The sequence below is a fragment of the Triturus cristatus genome, chromosome 10 (genome assembly GCF_964204655.1).
Source record: "Triturus cristatus chromosome 10, aTriCri1.1, whole genome shotgun sequence".
In the NCBI taxonomy this organism is placed as follows: domain Eukaryota; kingdom Metazoa; phylum Chordata; class Amphibia; order Caudata; family Salamandridae; genus Triturus; species Triturus cristatus.
The window spans coordinates 959,840,852-959,859,365 of record NC_140593.1 but is presented as its reverse complement, the minus strand read 5'-3'; the positions used below and the strand labels follow the sequence as shown (position 1 = coordinate 959,859,365).

General features: G+C 43.0%; 1 protein-coding gene and 1 long non-coding RNA gene across 2 annotated transcripts in view; one reads left to right on the top strand and one right to left on the bottom strand.

Moving 5' to 3' along the window:
* The window catches only part of LOC146796326 (palmitoleoyl-protein carboxylesterase notum2-like), an 81,184-nt gene extending 75,379 nt beyond the window's left edge, over positions 1-5,805 (bottom strand). Inside the window, exons 1-8 of the mRNA XM_085628851.1 lie at positions 5,551-5,805; positions 4,010-4,263; positions 3,308-3,622; positions 3,166-3,218; positions 2,458-2,553; positions 2,287-2,347; positions 1,393-1,451; positions 1,207-1,309 (exon numbers count right to left, since the gene is read on the bottom strand). Of these exons, the coding sequence (XP_085484977.1) occupies positions 1,207-1,309; positions 1,393-1,451; positions 2,287-2,347; positions 2,458-2,553; positions 3,166-3,218; positions 3,308-3,597 (662 nt within the window). The 5' untranslated portion in view covers positions 3,598-3,622; positions 4,010-4,263; positions 5,551-5,805. The remainder of the gene's footprint in view (positions 1-1,206; positions 1,310-1,392; positions 1,452-2,286; positions 2,348-2,457; positions 2,554-3,165; positions 3,219-3,307; positions 3,623-4,009; positions 4,264-5,550) is intronic.
* Positions 1-18,514, top strand: part of LOC146796325 (uncharacterized) — a 213,774-nt gene that overhangs the window by 89,620 nt on the left and 105,640 nt on the right. The window lies entirely within an intron of this gene.

The following is an 18,514-nucleotide window of genomic DNA, read 5'->3' as shown; positions in this document are numbered from 1 at the left end:
ACCTGTCAAAAGCATGTGGGCACATAGAACGGGGTAGGTAACTTGCACATGGGCAGATAACATATGTGCAAGTTGCCTTGTGCTAATTTTCACGTGGGCTAATACACCCTATCTCTGAAGTGACAGTTTGGTATGTTGCCACAATTATGGCAACCACCTCGTTCCAGGACTTCACAACACTGTTTATAGTTCTGGTCTTTCATCTGATAACCGCATGTTTGGTGGGTATTGTGGCACTGTTTATATATCCACTGAACCAATTCGATTACCACACCTGAAAATAATGATTTGTGGGTGAAAACTTCAGGACTGGGGACAATGTCCATAATGACCTGGAATGGTGGTTACCCTAGCAACAAGAAATCACTCATCGTTGAATTTGAAATATACCTAATCTTTAGTTAAGTCATTTGTCACATTTTCTTTCCAGAATTCCACGTTTCTAAATGATGGCAGCTTTTCTGTTTTTCACGGGATAAACGTGGGAGATTGCTAGGGATAAGTTATCCATAGGAGATATCCACCTTACAGAGAAGCACTTTGGCTATTTATTACCCAGTAAACTAGGTTAAGACCCAGGTTTAAAAAGCAAATACAATAAATATGACCCTTAGAAAGGCGACCTTATTACATACAAAAATATGTATTTATGCTAACCGAGCATTTCCTGTTGAAACATATTGAAATGCCTCGAAAAAGAAACACTTTCAAGAGCAACATAAAACAATGATAACTATTTACACTGCTTTGGAGAAAAAAATATATATAAACAGGGAAGAACCTGTTACAATATGAACAAATAGTGTTGTGAATGTTACAGTGACACAACAACATGGTCTGGCAGATTCAGGTAGCATGAGGCTGTACAGAAGTGATTTGGGAAAAGTCACTAAAAAGATTTTCAATGTATGTTACCCTAAATCGCCACAGAGTAGGGGTGCGCATTGTGAGTCCTATGGGGTCATATCCATGCCAGATAACCCCCAACCATGCTAGTGATTTCAATGTAGATTCATTGTGCGTACGTTCATCTCAAATTGACAGAATACAAATCTGTGATGGCACCAGGCCACCTGGACCTATTTTCTGCCATGGAAGCAATGGTACCTACCACTTGAATAGAAACCTGAGAAGTGGTAGGCAATGGCCAACAGGTTGAATCATTTAGAATGTGACCTCAACAACACAATTCAGCGCAACTCTTACCTAACCCCGGCCAGCATCACAATCTTGGCTTGTTTGATTCCTTTCGGAGCCAGATCTTTGATGACCTCCTGGATTATAAGGGAGCCCATGAAGGCATATTCAGCTAGAAGAAACACAATGTATGTGTTTGAACAGACTTTTCACAGAAGAATGCCATGGAATTGTGCAGTTGTGCAGGGTACATACCTTGGCCGGATTTGGCCAGCGTCCCGCTCCACATATCACTCGAGCAGTAGGGAACATACCTACACATAACCAGGTGGTATGGGGAAAGAAGAAAAGCAAATGTGTGACCAGCTGCAGAATGTCTTGAATACCTATCATTATATGAAGTACTCTCTAAGTTTGGAAAAACAAGCATATCATTTCATGTTTTGTTGTGGGTGCAGGTAAAAAAGTCGCTCTCACAGCTGTTTCACACACGCATGCCATGAACTCCAGGGCTTACAGTGTTAGCCTCCCATCACGGCTTAATACTGGAATACCGCTCCAAATAAGCGTCACGCATTTGATCCCAATACTTTTATCATATTCAAAAATATAGATTGTTTGGGGGAGAAGATGGTATATTTTTTTTAATTTGCAGTCAATTTTGAATGGGGTTATCCCCTTCATTCTCACACTCTCTAACCCAGCCACCTTCCTTCTTTGGTTCAATTTGTAGGTGTCACCTGACAGCACTGGTGCTTGGTGACCTATTGTTATGAATTCTTTAAAATACCCATATAGAGGGCTTTGGCTCCAGCCAATGGAGTATTGTTGTCTGACTTCTTGCTATTGGCTATTTGGTGTATGACTTTGCCTATGGAGTGCTTGCATTACAGTGTACAGAGGACTATTTAGCATCACATATCCATACAAAAAGAAAGTGCTTTTTTTATTTCAGTGGAGCAGACTCTTTTTTAATGTTTTAATCAGGATTCGAAATACAAGCCAAGCCAACTGGCTTTGCCAATGTTGTTTATACGTTGAAAGGAGCTCTGCTACGTCTTTCAGTGTTGGTAGTATTTATAGCACAGAAAGTAGAGCAAATGCACGTGCATTTTTGAAAAACCATGATAGAAAGGTCTCAATACTCACACTACGTTGGCGTTCCACCAATAAGGATTTTCATCCGCTTGGGCTGACAAAATGCCCGAACCTGCCGGTGAAAAACGGAAATTGCATTTAACCCACCCCTAACAAAAAAAGCACACAGCTTAATTCAAATCTATAAAATGGGCATATAAGAAAAAAAAAATAGAAAAGCACCTTTTCTTGTTTGACTCCATTCAGAAGAGCTCATAAGGCTGCGGCTGCTTTTGTATCTCATGTCACACGTGTCTTTGCTAAAGCAAAATAATCCACCTGGGCAAAAACAACAATCTCTGTTCAGAACAATGTGCAAGGAAGGGGTTCATACGTTCAGCTACCAGGCAGATCTCGTTTCCAACAAAATGATACAACATATAGATAGTATCTGGGGCTGCTGTCCCACAGTCAGTCGTTCATTGAATCACTGCGTCTTTTAATCACGACTGCCCGTGCTGTGATGTTGCCCTGGTGGCATATAACACAACCCAAATCACCCAACATCATATCAATGAGCGTACAAGGTAGTGCACAATCAGTCAGTCAACAGCATACAATTTGGTACATAATTCAGTGCACAACAAATCACCTAACTGCATGGATGCAAGTCAACATATCAGTACAAAACAAATCACTCACAAGAATAAAATACAGCGTGCACATCAGTACACAATAAATCAGCCAAAAGCATGCAATTTAGTATACAAATCAGTATGCAGCATATCACCCAAAAGCATGCAATTTGGTACTCAAAGCAATACACAGTCATAAATATCTTACAATTTGGTGTATGAATCAGTGCATAACAAATCACCCAACAGCATGCAATTAGGTATACAAAGTATTTAACAGCATACAATTTTTAGTTTGCCCATCAGTACACACTACCTTCTAAGAATATGAGCCAGCGTTTGCTCCCCTTGGCTTCGCGTAAATAGAACCTGCAAATGGTGATTAGGAGTGAGATGAACATATGGTATGAAGTAAATCACCTTAAACATAACAGAACGACAAGAATGTTAGCTCTTACCCAGCTGCGGTCCCATCGTTGCAGGTCACCAAAGTGTTTTTTAGAAACGAAAGCTTCATGTCATCAGCTGGTCGTTGGAAAGGATTCCCAGACTGAGGAGCCATGGCACTGTCCACTTGGGGTGGGACTGCGGGAACAACCTCCTTGGCATTGGCCGCGTACTCTGTGTCTCCACCGGGTTGAGGGCCTTTGCGGTTGGGAGACTTTGAGCTCAGCTTGAGGTTGCGCTTGCTCTGTGACACCACCCCTTCCAGCGCCATCACAAACAACAAGGGCCACAAGATCTTCATCGCTGCTACGCGCAAACGCTGCCTCCTTGTGAAAACAGACCAAATCATTTAGCAAACCCACTTTTACTAACTTTGAGTAAAAATATGATCCTGCAGTATTCTCTCATATTTATTTCACTAAATGTTCCACTGCACCTACAGAACATCCTTTGTTGCTGCACTCTATCATGGCTACATCAGCCAAATGCTTAAAACCCCACACCCACTATATTTCCCAGTCTATGTTTATTAGCCGTTTCCCTTGCTTGCTTGTTTTTTCAGTTGAGTGACCAAAAATTCGTAGTCAAATAGATACCAAAAATGCATATCAGCAAAATTCAAACAATAATTGCTTGTTCTGAAGAACAGCAACATGCATAAAAACAATTACATCCTTAAAAAAACCTTCAATTATTCTGATCCAGAGATTTACCTTGAAGCAGTGTTTCTTGGCTGTTGAAATGAGTCGAAGGGGGAGGCAGGAGTAATGGCAGGTGGAAGGCTAGCCTCCGGTGCCCCGCAACAGACAAGACTAATCTCAGAAGCAAGACTCACTCCAAAGCCAGTGGTCGCCCTTCTGCTCACACCGCTGACGCCAAGTGGACCTTATATTGCCTTCATCTGGAACACATTGCTTCCACCTTGGATTCCTTTGAGCTTTGGCCAAGGTTGAGCAGATGACAGGGGCTGGAGGGAAAAGATACCACACACAGCTCTGAGAATGATTCAAACCTTGCGTGCAGCTCTTTCGTCTCAAGACCCGCCTGCCTTGGCTGTCTACCGCTTGAACCCTATGGTTGATTGGCCCTTTCGTTCTTATAATATGTTCTGCACTTGCATTGTGCAAATGAATTCCCTGATTCCAGACATTAGATCATCAGAAATAACAACTGTCACAACATAGACATGTGTTAAGGTTTCCACATTCCATAGTGCTAAACAATACAGTCGGCACATGTAACTGTGAACACATTGTAACCGTGGGTGTCCACAGGGTAAATCTTTAAGAAATCAGTTTGTTTTCATGGCTCCCTATTATGCCGTAGAGCTGACTATATGATTCGTCAAGAAAGGTTAAATGATGCAGCATAATGTAGCATTTTCTGTGGTATTATTATTTCATCCAGTATTTTGGCATTTTAACACACATTAATACTGTCTGGGCAAAAGATTGACCTCATTAATACCGGTTATACAGCCATCAGAAGCTAAATGAGACCGGTTAACCTTTGTAAAGGGTCTGGCATCACTCGATACCACAGGAGGTACTTGTTTTAGTAACTTTGGTCCTTTGGAGGTAAAAACATTGCTTTTAATCTGCAAATCATGCTGTGGATGGTGGATTATGTGGCAAATGTGGTCAATCCATAACGCCGTGACCACACAATTACTTAATTCCAGTGACCCTGACTGTGAATGCGGTCAACAAGGATGCGGTCCGTCGGCTAAACTGCCGACTTTGGTGCTGGAAACTAGGGTTCGAGCCTCGAGGTCGCGTCCACATCCTGTGATTCTGGGCAAATCACTTAATCTCCCCGTGCCTGGCTGTGTAATGTAAATACGGTGCTCATGTAAAGCGCTCCAATACCTTCGGGTCGAGTTCGCGCTAAATAAATATGCAAAAAATAAAAAACACAATAGATGGTTTCTGTAAACCAGAATCTAAAACATGATGCTGAGCAATCCCTTCATTAAATAACAAATATGAGCAGGCCGTACATACACCATTTTATGCAACATTTGGATAAGATTAAGAGTCAATAGAACGCGTGTATAAACGGACAAAAGGGCCAATTAATTGTGAAAATCATCACTCACCAATGTCTTTACAATATTTAATACCGCGCGATATCCTGAATGGAAGAACAACCTTGCACAAGTACATTTTCTCACATCACCACCAGCTGAAATGGTAAAATGAATATTTCTGTCCTGTCAAAGAGGGAAAAGTAGAAGATGGTTCCGTCCAATTACCTTTGTCTGCGGAGGTACAACCTGTCCCTACGGGAGCCTGCGAGGAATGACCATGACGGGAGAGAAGTTGCTCTCTGAGGAAGAAACCCACTGCCCGTTTGAGACTGGCGTGCATAGTTGTGGGATAGCTGTAGGGTGACTCATCGATCTGTAAAGGGGACGGCGTGGCCCTTCTCTCCTGTAACTCCTCAATGAGAGGCAGGCAAGACATCAGCTTTCACTGCGGAACTCCATGTGTCTGCAGCGCGAGACGCTACGCTGGCGCGGGAGCACTTCCGCGCAGCGACACCAGGGGGCGGACCTCTTTACTCAGCAGCCAAGATGCCCCAAGAGTGAACGTGTGCTTTACAAATACCCGTTATGTGAATGCGTGCTTTACCAATACACCTTATGTACATTATAAAGAGATTTTTATTATGTACTCGTCCAATTACAGCGATTGAAGGACTATCACTACTATTTACACAACTTGTTGCCACTTGGTACTACTGCGTAATTCTTAGCAGATGCCTACCAGTCACAACATGTTGCATGGCATATGGGTAGCCAAGCAAAGGATTTTGAATTAGAGGGTTGTTTTGGCTATGAGCCCCACTAAGCAAAATCGGGCACCCGCTCCAAAACGTCATGGCAAGGAATGGGTGAGTGGGAGGTGCCGAGCAGAGGACATGCCGGGGCGTGTGGTGAAGTTGCGCTTGCTCTTTCTGAGATCACTCCAGAAGTAGTCTTTTTTTGTAGCTCATAATCACCTCTAAATGCGAGACATAAAATAACACATGCAGAAAAACAAAAATTGACCAACAAACACTGTCCCCCATAATCAGGATGTTGTAAGCCCAGGGCTTTAAGTGGGCAGGGTCTTGCCAGTGCTGAGCACCGGCAGTTCTGAAAAGCAGGTGCTGAGACGGGTCACTTTCGGGCTCACCATTTTCGCCCTCACCCTTGGGGGTGGAAACAATCCTTACTCTGGAACAGTGCCACCAATCACTGCCTTTGGGGTAACTTCAAGTTCTTGCACAGTCTCACCATTTCAGAACTGAAGCATTTTCAATATTATAAACAACGAACAAAGCCATAGTTGTTGCTTATTTATCTTATGCAACTAACAACCATTGGCAAAGCCAACACTCCTGGCTTGTTGTAGGTGTAATGTTACTTGTTGTATTATATATCTGGGTGCAGTGATAGAAGCAGCGAAATACCAGTCGGGCGGCATACTATGCTAAACACAGATTTTTAGCTTAGGTGTTTTAAGACACACCCTTAATTACATCAGCCACGCCCCTTTGAGAGACCCCTCCCCAGTTTTTTCATTCCACTTAAAGCCCTGTGTAAGCCCCTCACACTGGTGAGCCCCCCTGCAACTGCACCGGTTGCACTATTTATAGCTGTGACCATGAGTAGTAGGCAATCTCTTCTTCATCTTCCTCTTTCACCACTTCCACCCCCATACCAGACATCGCTCCAATCTTGGCAGGGGCTCTCTGTCCCTTTCAGAAACAAAACGGCAGGTGAGCCCTTGACTCAATGCTTATAAGGAATATGAGCCAGAAGACATTTTTGTAAAGTAAGACAGTCATAATTGTGATGCGCCTGCTTCAGTAATGATAGCCGCTAGCTACTTTCTTGCAAGTAGCTACTTCTTCTGCCTTTTGTTAAAAACTTGGGTCCCCACTTTGCGCATCTCCCCCCCATCATCTCTCTGAGGCCCGAGCTAAGGTGTCTCTTTTGCTTCACTATTTCTCTACCTTGGGCCATTGATCTGTTGACCAAAGCAACACTGGCACAGCAAAGGTGTATCAAGCCCTAATGTAAGCTAGGAAGGTAACTAGGTAGCTAGTGCATCATGCCTCTAGGTCACGGTGCCACTACACCTGCAGTACCAATGATACCTGCAGACTGTTTCCTCCACGCACGTCACTGGACAATCACTCATAAGCTTAAGGCCCAAAGAAGGCTATCCACCCCTTTGTGTAAACAAAAGAAGAAAAACCACACATCTTGCCCCTTGTTGCTTGGGCCCTGTGTCCTGCTCAGAAAGGGTGGCAGGGGCTCTAATGCTAGCAAGGAAATTCCACATGTAAACAGAGGTCAAAGTGGACCGGACCAATGGGAACTAATGTGTCCATGCTTTTTTATTTTACAAAAACTGTTCCCCTGCTTTTTAGGTCTCGCCAACTAGACAGTTACAAAAAACATATTGTGAGCTTACCAAGAACATACAGGGGCTTGGAGCCTGCCTGTACCTTATCATTGGCTGGCTTTCCCGTCACTCTCATTTATTTGCTTCGTATTTGTATCCAACATTGTCAATCTTGTGTCTGTCCCTCCCATTGAGAATAGCCTTTTTACAATCTCTTTTGATTGGCTTACTTTTATGGTTGCACTACTTGATTTTCAAGCACTACTTTTTGTTTTGGGTTAAGCACTCCATGCGAGGGCAAATGTTGTCCCAGCTATCTCCCTCATGTACTTCTTTGCCCCTGCACTCCGTGTTGGTCTTTGTCACCCATGCATTTCTCCCCACTCCCTCTATGGTGCACTCGTCCTCATGCACTTCTTCCTCCTTGCTTCTACCCCAGTTCGCTCCATATTGCTCTCTTGCCTGTTTACTCCGCCCAGTGCTCCATTTTGCTCTCTCCCCCGTCGTCTTCTTTTCCCCACTTGCACCCTCTGTGTTGCTTCCCTAACTGTGGCCCTCATGTTGCTTTTACCCTCACATGCACCCCTTGTTACTTCCATCCTCGTGCCACTTCCTCCCACTCCTGCCACTGTATTGCTTCCCCATCCAGTTTAAAACAAAACCTCTTTCCTACATTGTCTTTTTAGTAACCGATTATTCATTTGTGGTGTGGGTGCCTACAAAATGAGCCAAAGGCTCTTTTTAAAATTCTTTAGCCGTGCTGCGCAGCTTCGCGGATGCTGTGCAGGAAGGCTAAAAGCCATTGGCAAAGCCTAAGTCCCAAAGACAAGACCTATTAGCTTTTTTCCAGTGCTCGTTGTTACGAAACAACCATCTCTTAACCGTTAATGCAGACCTTGAGACACCTCTGGCTGAAAGTGAAGAGGAGACTAGTCTCCTATGCTGTGAATCTTAGGCAGGGACAGAGAGCTGAAGAAAAACAGGCCTTATCACCAGGGTGCCTGCTACCTGAAAGAAAAGTAAATATCCGCAATTGGTTAATCACCATATGTAAAGGCTGCTTGGGAGCCAGTAGAAACATCAATTGAGGTAGTCACTTGAAGCTTCGTGGTAACAAAGATATATTCTTTTTGAGAGGTAATGTAAGGGTGTTATCAGATGAGTTTCTACAATGCAACTTTTCAATGGACACATAAAAATGTTGCTATTGTGTACAGTCTGGTCACAAATTTTTAAAATATATAATTTGAAAGCACTTTTATCCTAAACACTAATTAATTTTGCTGAAGCCTGTTTCACACTGTCTGTAGTACAATTTTAATATATTGATGCATATTCACATTGCTTTTTGTGATAGGTTGGGACCTCATAACATAATATGTGCAAATTTACCATTTATGAGACTAGCAGACTATGTGTCACTAATTACTCAAAGAATAATATATAGTTTGCTGAAATGTAGATTAATAGCATGTTTTAATTATCTTACTCTGTATTTGCATCTAAAATGTTTTAACTGTATGATAATCAGTCAGTCAATTAGTCTTTATTCGATTCACATCATAAAAGACATAATAGACATATTAAAAGACAATTCATATATAAAAGAATACAATGTTTTAACTGTATGATAATCATAAAACATATGTAATATATCAATAGTTTGGTTGCCTCAAGACAGGCATGTGCCAGCTTCTAAAACTTCCATCTTGTAGAGAGAGTTAGGTGTCAGAAATAACTTATTGTAGAAAAAGTGTGTGTTGTGATAGATGATCAGGAGGTCAAATGGCCCTTGCGCCATATTTTATCCCAGGTTGAAATAGGAAGGTGATGTTCTAGATCTTCTTCACATGGCAATTCAAAATTAATTTGAGGTTTGTTCTTGACATATATTATAAGCTTTTGCTACCTGTAGGAAGCTTTAATTTCCCCCAAAAAATTGTGAGTATGAGCTGCTTTGCTCTGTACTTCTAGAACTGAAGGATAATGCGAAGTCTGCCTAATAATTGCTCTTAATGAATCATATATATGACAAAAAAAAATCATGGAATCTCACTCACCAATACATTTATTAGGTCGAGCATTCGAGACCTCTTGTATATACTTTAGTATATACTTTAGTATATATGCTTTAGTATATACTTACATGTGTGTGTACTTTGTGGGCTCTGGAGATCTGCCCTAGGACTTGTCTGCTTCCGCTTAGGGACTTTTTTCTGTTCAACTGCCTCTATTTAACTGTCTTGATAGAAAACGGCCAGCAGAGGTCAGTAAAATACCACAATTGCTTTCTGCTGAGGGACTTTATTTTTTTTAATTGTTTTGGCAATTGACTCTATTTAACTTTCTTGATAGAAAACGACCAGCAGAGGTCAGTACAAAACCAGAATCACTTTAGTATTCTCTAGATTCCAGTCCATAGACATTGTCCTCCACAAGCAACCGGAGACAATAATAATTTTTTCAAATCTTGTATTTTGAGTGATATGACAACCGAAGGCCCTGCTTTTATATTGAAAACATACCATTTCCAGCTGAAAGACAATATTTCTCTCCATGTGTACCGATACCTGGCGTGTCACACAGTTTGGTGCTTACTTTCCCTCCAAGTTAAAGAACAGTAGATGTTTCAGCACCCAGGCTAATGTGCTGCATAGCTAAATACATATAAGGTCCCAAACTGTTCAGTTTCATTTTTTTAAGGGCAGGCAGTGGTCTCTGGGACCACTGCCTGCTCTTAAAAAATATTTTCCAACATACTCACAAAGGGGAAGGGGTCCTCTGGGGACCCCTTCCCCATTGCGAGTGGTTTACCACCTACTTGAAGTAGGTGGTAAACTGCGAGTGTTTTGCAGTTGTAAATGCGGTCGCAAAACACTAGTACAGAGCATGTTGACTCGCTATTATGAAGGGAGACCCCTTCTTAATAGCGAGAGTCGCAAATGCTATTTTGCAAGTCAGTGACTCGCAAAATAGCATTTGTACATTCTATTACCCTTTTATTGAGTCTGCAAACAGGAGGTTCTCCCGTTTACGGCCGCAGTAAAGGGTCGTACATTTGGCTCTAAATTATAGTCTTATTCCAAGCAAATCCATAGTCTTTAATCCTTTTAAGCAGTGTTTGTTCAATGGCATGGCTTTAAATATGTCAATATATAATTAAAAATCAGAGACAATAGAAAAAGGGTGCAGATCCAGGTTTGGAGCATTATCTTAAGACAGTTACACGCCCCTTTCATAGGTATCTGCTAACCAGATTCAGATTTAACTTAATTCATCTCTCTCTGGGAGATTTTCCTAAATGGGGATTACCGGATAATGCTGAGCCCTGCAAGTGTGACAATTTTTCATTACAAAATACTTTGCATTTTGTCATGTTCTGCGAGTATTACTCAGACATTAGGAAAAAGTATCTGTTTCCAGTGTTAAGGGATGCAGGGTTTGTCCAGGTTAGGCCAGCACTTATTTATCTGCAACTGTTGAGCAGTCCCCGGATTATTTTTCATGTTGCAAATTTCCTAGTGGCAGCCGTGCGGATCAATAAAACAAAGAATAGAGTAAGCCCATTGGGAGCTGCAGTTTGTTTATGAATGCTGAAGTGATTTATTTTTAGCTTACTGTATATGGAATTGATCGCTATTTTTATGTGTAGTATCTAGAATGGATTTTTTTAGGAAATTTTAATCTATTTTAATGTTGGATTTGCACAAATGTGATTAATATTGTATTCATGTCTTTTTATGATTTTAAATTATCGATTAAAAGTATGTGACTGACTGACTGGGTGCAGATCCTAAAAAAATGTTTGGATGGAAGAGTATGGATAATAAATTTATAGTAACAAATCACCCACATAGACAGAAACGCTTACTTCCTCATCAGTGAACTCATATTCAGTCATAGCATTGAATCTACAAAATTTCTCTAATGAAAGATTCTAGAGAAGGTATGAAAGGTAAATGGAAAATGGGACAACCTTGTCTTGTTCCTCTTTTGAGGGAAAAATAAGATGACTGTATACAATTTCCAATGCTGATGTTTTGGGAGACGTGTAAAGTAGTATTAAATAGGGTAACATTTTGGTGCCAAAGTCCTACAATTGTAAAGCCTTCAGCATGAAATCCGGTCTGGTGTTATCAAACACCTTTTTAGCATTGGATGTAATAATGGCTCTCCAATTTGGTGGAATGTTGGCATAAAAATCAACTTGTCTAAATTGTCACTCCTGCCCTTAACTGACGCCCCACTAGAAACCAAACTAGAATTCCCGCTCACATGGGCTGATGGCGCGGTAAAATACCTGGGTGTGTGGCTGACCAGAGACATGCAAGAAATCTTGCGCATGAATTTTGGTCAGTTGCTAGACTGGCTGGAGCACAAATCAAAGTTTTGGTCGGCTCTGCCCTTGTCCCTTGCTGGTAGAATAGCCATGACAAAAATTATTGTCCTCCCCAAGCTCCTATATCTATTTGCAAATATCCCCATCCCCCTAACTCAAGCCTTTTTCAAATCTCTCAGTTCCATTATAATAGCCCTGGTGTGGACTGGGAGGCAGCCATGGGTGGGTTCAGAGCTGCTGACGCATCCGCTCTCACGGGGAGGGCTGGGAGCTCCTGACTTCGAACTCTATGCACTGTGTGCACAGGCCCAATACCACCATTTCTGGGTGCCTCCCATCCCATTTCAACTGCACGTGGCAATTGAGAAAGATATGGCAGATCCTGTCCCACTGCAATGTCGCACTATACAAGCCCTATCATAGAAAAACCGGTGAGGTGAATACAGTCGAGACACTGCGTTGGGCCTGGGAGGGTCTAAGGAAGCGCGTTGAAGCCCCATTGCTATATGCACCCTCCACCCCACTTCCATATCACCCACTCTTCCCTGTTCTACAGGACAAAGGTACCATTGCACACGCCTGCGCCGTGGGCCTAACCACATTAGGTGACCTCTACCTGCAGGATACTTTCCGGGAGACACCACAAAATCAAGAAGGTAATCCAGTACCGATTTTAGAATTACTCCTACACTATCAACTCAGATCTACCTGCAAAACACTGCACCCCTCTTTTCCATCAGCCCCTGCCACAATGGTGCCACTTGAACACATACTAGTCACCCCGTCTCCTCGTAAATTGATTACCAGGTTATACAACCTAACGCAATCAAACACCCCCTTTGTCGCCCCAAAGGCTCTAGCATAGTGGAGAGTGGACCTCAATGAATCACCTACAGATGAACAATGGTCATTCTGCTCCTCCCAGCTTAGATATTTATCCCCAAACTACAAGTTGAGACTTATTCACTTTAAATTTGTACACTTGGTTTATCGCACTCCCCTGCAATTACACAAAATAGGACTACACCCAAAAGCGGACTGCTGCAAATGTAAGCAAGAGAATGCAACTTTCCTGCATGTCGCGTGGACCTGCCTATCCATAGCCCAATTCTGGGAAGGGGTATATGCAATTATTTATGCGGTCACAGGTGTCTCATTGAAATGCACACCGCTGGTAGCCATTTTGGGTTATGTAGAGGAGATCCCACCTGAGAAACGCAGACTCAGGGCTATGATGTTGCTACTTGCTAAACGTAGACTGGCCATACACTGGGGCACCCCAAGAAACCCCCAAAATAGATACTTGGGTGCAAAACATCTCCTACTGTCAGGAGCAACTGGCTGAGTTCTGGGACCTTAAGCCCATGGCATCCCGCCCAAAAGATATCTGGGAGACATTCGTGACGTGGCTCAGGGAGAAAGACATTGCAACATAAAACACTTCTGCGCCAGCCACAGATACATAACCATTAACACTGCCCCACTCGTCGACCTGTTGCACACCTCCACCTGCACGCAACTCCCGTAGGTGCTGCACATTCAAATGTGTCACACTCTTGTGCCAAAAGTACTCGATGTATGCATGACTGTGTTAAATGAAAATGCACGAGAAGGATTGCAAGGTCTAATGGATAAACTCAAAACACTGTAATTTATGTACATGTTATGGACAAACTTAACGCATATGACACTGGATGTGCAATAACCGTAAGCGATGTAACTTAACCTCGTTTTGCACTGGTCTACTACTGTTTTGTGTAGAACTATAATCCTGTAATGGAACTGTATGGCTCGATACTGCCTAAATGTCTTTAACATTTATATGTCTGAATAAAACAATAAAAAAAAAAAAAACAATAATATTGATGAATAATCTTTAGTAAAATAATATTCAAAAACGTCAGGGTAAAAGAAAAAAAACAACACTCGTTTTACTTCCCCTTTCCTGCTGAGTCTTGGGAGTGGGGCCTGGGGGTGACGGCACTGAGGGGAGTGGTAGTGCACTCCCTTCGCTGCGCATGATGGGTTGGCCAGCTGTCTCAGGCCGGCCAAACCATCATGCGTGGTGATCCTCTCTCCAACCCCAGCTGTATTGCTGGTGTTGGAGAGAGCAGGCACAGACTCCCAGTCCTGTAATGGTATGCTTTGTAATGGAAGGCGTTGTAGTGACATGCGTTGGAGTGGCATGCGTTGTAATAGCATGCTGTTTAAAGGCAGTTGCGTTGTGACAGTTGCGTTGTAAAAGCAGTGTGATATAATGACTGCGCTGTAATGAGTGTTTCCCATTGAGTATGTCAGAGGGATCTGGGAGAGATAGGGCTTTGAAGGCTAACTATTGCAGGATTCTACGGGAAGGGGTGAGTGTAGGAATTGAAGCAGGCATGGTATTGTTAATGAGCTGTTGGGGCTTCTGTATTTTGTCATGGTAGAAGAGGTTGACAGCATTGTACTTTCTGTGGAGTGAGGAATAGATGGGTATGGCAGGGGTTGATGCAGTGCTTGATTGTATTGAACAGTGTTCACTTCCATTGGTTGCTTCATTGATGGTGTTGGAGTAGCACTTTGACTGATATAATGAACTGTCTACATGTTCAGGGACTTCAAATTTAAGAGGTCCTCAGAAGTTCTGTTTTTTCCAGGTTTTTTTCTGTCTGCATATGGATTGTTTATTGCCAGAAAGGTCTTTAGTATACCAGAATGCTGAAAGTTTTGGCTTGCACTTGCATGTTCCTTTTGGGGCATGGATGTTCACGTAGCTTTCAGAAAATTGTTGAAGTTGGTTAGAAGGGTGTTGACATTGGACATGGAGTTGAAAGGGTGAGAGCTGAGTTCAAGCATTAGGTTGTCTATGGAGATGTCTTTTACAGATCTAAATTTCTGGTCTGTTTTTGTGTTGATCTTGGTTTGTTAGAGATCTCTAAGCATGGAGATAGGGATGGCAAAATGGTCGGTCCAGTCCACGGGTATGGGTGGTATGCATTGGATTATTGGTGATGTTCAGAAGACATGGTCAAGGATGTGGTCTTTGGAGTGTGTTGGGCTTGTGTCAGGCTGTACCACATTGATTGTATCAGTGAGGTTGAAGGGGGTATCTTGTGTTTTTTTGAGCTTGTGTTGTCTGGGAGGCTGACGTTACCCAAGAAGGTGGTGTGAGCATGTTGGAAGGACGAGGTGGTGAGGAGGTCTGAGAATTCACCAATGAAGTCTTTGTTCTACCTGGGGGGCCAGTATCTGAATATGTGGATGTTTGAGTTGCAGAGAGCTGGAATGGCATGTCAGCAGTGCCATGGAGTTAGTGTTTCTTGCTTGCTTAGGGTGCAGGACCAGGAGGAATTATGGAGAACAATGAGGCCTTCTCACTTCTGATGTGCGTGGTCCACACATTGGATGCTCTAGCTGGTGGGAAGGAGGACTTCTAGGATGTGCAAAGATGTGAGTGTGAACCATGTTGCTGTGATAAGGAGGGTGTCAAACTAGTTATAGGTAATCAGGTCAGAGATGTCTGGTGCAAGGAGTACTGCAGAGTGAGAGTTGATGAGCATGAGTTGGAATATATGTTCTGTAGTCTGAAGGTGTGTGGTAGTTAGTGGGATTTGTACAAGGTTGGGTCTATGTGTTGTGCAAATACTGTGTGACTGTATGAATCATCTATATCTGGTGTGGGTCTGGGTGTGGGATTGTTCTGGGTGAAGCATATGATTTTATCTTACCATATCAGTTCAGGTATAACAGGGGTCCTGGTCAATGGCCTCTCATGTGATAGAGAAGGGGGTGAAAGGGAGGGTAGTGTAGCACTCACTCTGGATTATCACCAAAGAATTATCACGCAAGATAATGAGTACGGTGCACATGATGGGTGAATGTTCACCCAACATTCATAAGTGAGGACCCCGAAAGGGAGTGCCCGATGTAACAAAATACATTAATCTGGCACACGTAAAAAATTATATATAACAGTTATAATGATGTACTCTTCAAGCGCAGTTTCTTCAATATTTGTTCTTAACAAGTTGTTTATTATGATTCCAAAGCATAGCCAACATGTGTATCAGGGTAATCACGACTTCATCAGTGCTGATTATTTATTCAATTGTCAATAGTTAATTGAAGGTAATATCCATCACCCCACCCCTGGAATGAAAATGGCAGAAGTTCAGTGGAGGTAATGGATGTGTGAATAGATAAGTACATGATAATATTTTCCCCTGGAGTCAAGGTGTGAGCGTTCGAGTATGTACTTGCTCCGGTGAAACCCAAAATTCGGGTGAAGCACCTGTAATCTGGAGCTTAGAGTTGAACCTTCGCTTCGAGTATGCAGACTCTTCTGGCGGGCGGGGTCAGTGCCATGTAAATTCAGGTATAACAGGGGTCCTGGTCAAAGGCCTTTCCTGGCCTTCACAGGCCCAAACAGGGGATACTCTTGTCTGTGTCTGGCCTTAGCTGGGGATGCCCGGGTAATGGGACACCCTGAAGAGTTGACTGAAGTCGGGAGAAGGCAAGATGTAATATCACTCTCTGTGTAGATGGATGATGGGAAATCAAGTGATGTCACTTCCTGTTCAAATGGATGATCAGAAATGCAGTCGTGTCACTCCCTGCACAGTTGGATAATGGGAAATGAGGTCCTCTTGCATGGTTCCCCCTTTTTAAAGATGGTTTTGCAGGGAAACCAGTGATGTCACCTTTTGTGTAGATGGCTGATGGTGAATCCAGTGATGTCTCTTCATGTGCAGATAGATAATAGGGACAGTTCTACCTCCCCTAGTGGCCTGCCCCTCCTCTAATTAATTGTCTTGCTGTTGGCAGTCCAGCATAGGCCTCATTGTGCAAATACCTTGCTCCTCTGACTTCTGAGTCCATAAGGCAGTAATTTCTTTGTCTGTGTGTCCTTGCATGCGACCTTGTATCTGCAGAGCTGCCTTTAAAACCCATTTAAATGCAGTCTAAATTCCATATTTTGTTATACAGTTACCTCAGAATTCCCAAAGGTAACATCTTTAGATTCTTGGTTAAGGCAAATATAAATTATAACCATTTGTGATGTATGTTTCTGGCTAAATGTGCTACTCTTTTTCTTCAGAAATATTCCCACGTGTAAATGTCCAAGCCCCACTGTAACACTGCATTTACATATCATTCTGTCTTTACCACTCATGGACTTTAAAATTGTTACTCTCCATAACATGTCCTGGGCAAGAAACCAGAAAAAGTGTTCAAAGTTGTCTTCAAATCTTGTTAATTGTAACCAAAGATTAATGTTCCTGTGTGCCCTTCATGGTATGCCTTTTCACTAGTCTTCTAGCAATTTCAAAGGGAACAGACTCTGTGTAAAATTGCATATGGCTGGGTCTGAACTGGGGTGGCGAAGTGAGCTAAAGAACAATGATGGATTCTACCCAGATCTGTGACTGGGGATGAGTGTCTGAAAAGTTGCAGTGCTCCGTCCTTCATCTCTTTGCGTTTGTTCTCTAAATTTTACCTAGTTTCAACCAATATTCCTGCTCAACAATCTTTTAAATACTTTTGTTACCAATTTTTCCAAATGATGCTCCTGTTTTTATATCTTGCCATGTAGTGCCATGCTACCCCCCCACCGTTTCCATGGGGAAGCCAACCTTTGGCCATTTTGTTGTTATTACTGGTGACTAGCCCCTCAATAGTTGCACTCCTGGCTACAAGCCTGATTCCACACAGCTGAGAGAAATGCATTTACAAACATACTGTTGCCGCATAAAGAGAACATTAATTAGGGAGAACATTGCACAGCAGCAGTTGGAGTGGGTTAGTGGACTGGGTATGCAGGGCCACACTGGGAACCAAAACCGTCCCTGGCAAAGTGCTTGGCCGCCCCCCTCCCCGAGGGGGGTTGGGGTGCCGCCGAGCTCTTTGCCAGGGCCAGTTTTCGGCCGATTTTGTTACAGGGCTGATTTTGCAGCAATGCTGCAAAAACGGCCCTGTAACAAAAACGGCCCCCAGAGGTCCATAACCATCCCCCACCCATGCGGCGCACCGGGGGATTGCCCGCTGCCCGCTACGGCCAGTCCGGCTCTGTGGGTATGTTGCAGTAATCAAACGTTCGAGCCTTTGTGGTGTGCTCCCTGCATCTTTCAGAATAATGTTCATGTTGCGCGTTGTTTTGACTGCTACCTCCCAATAGCAGTGGCAATGTCAATTGATGCTGGGGTCTGTTCTGCACCATATATTATTCTTTGAAGCATGCACATGTATGTGCTTTTTGGCTCATTCGCAAAATAGTGATGCATCTTATGGTGAGCTAGCTGCTGCCATCGAGCTCAATGGACAAAGTTCTGGAGAAGAGGGTGAGTTTTCGCAAGCACTAAGAAGTCCATAAGAGGGGGCAGAGACTAAATTAATATGTGAAATGGTTGTAGGTGATGCAAGTAACACAATCGCTCCTGCAGAGAAAGTAGTTAGTGATCCTTGGCAGGGGTTGGAGGGCAGAGTGGAGGTCTGACATTAGT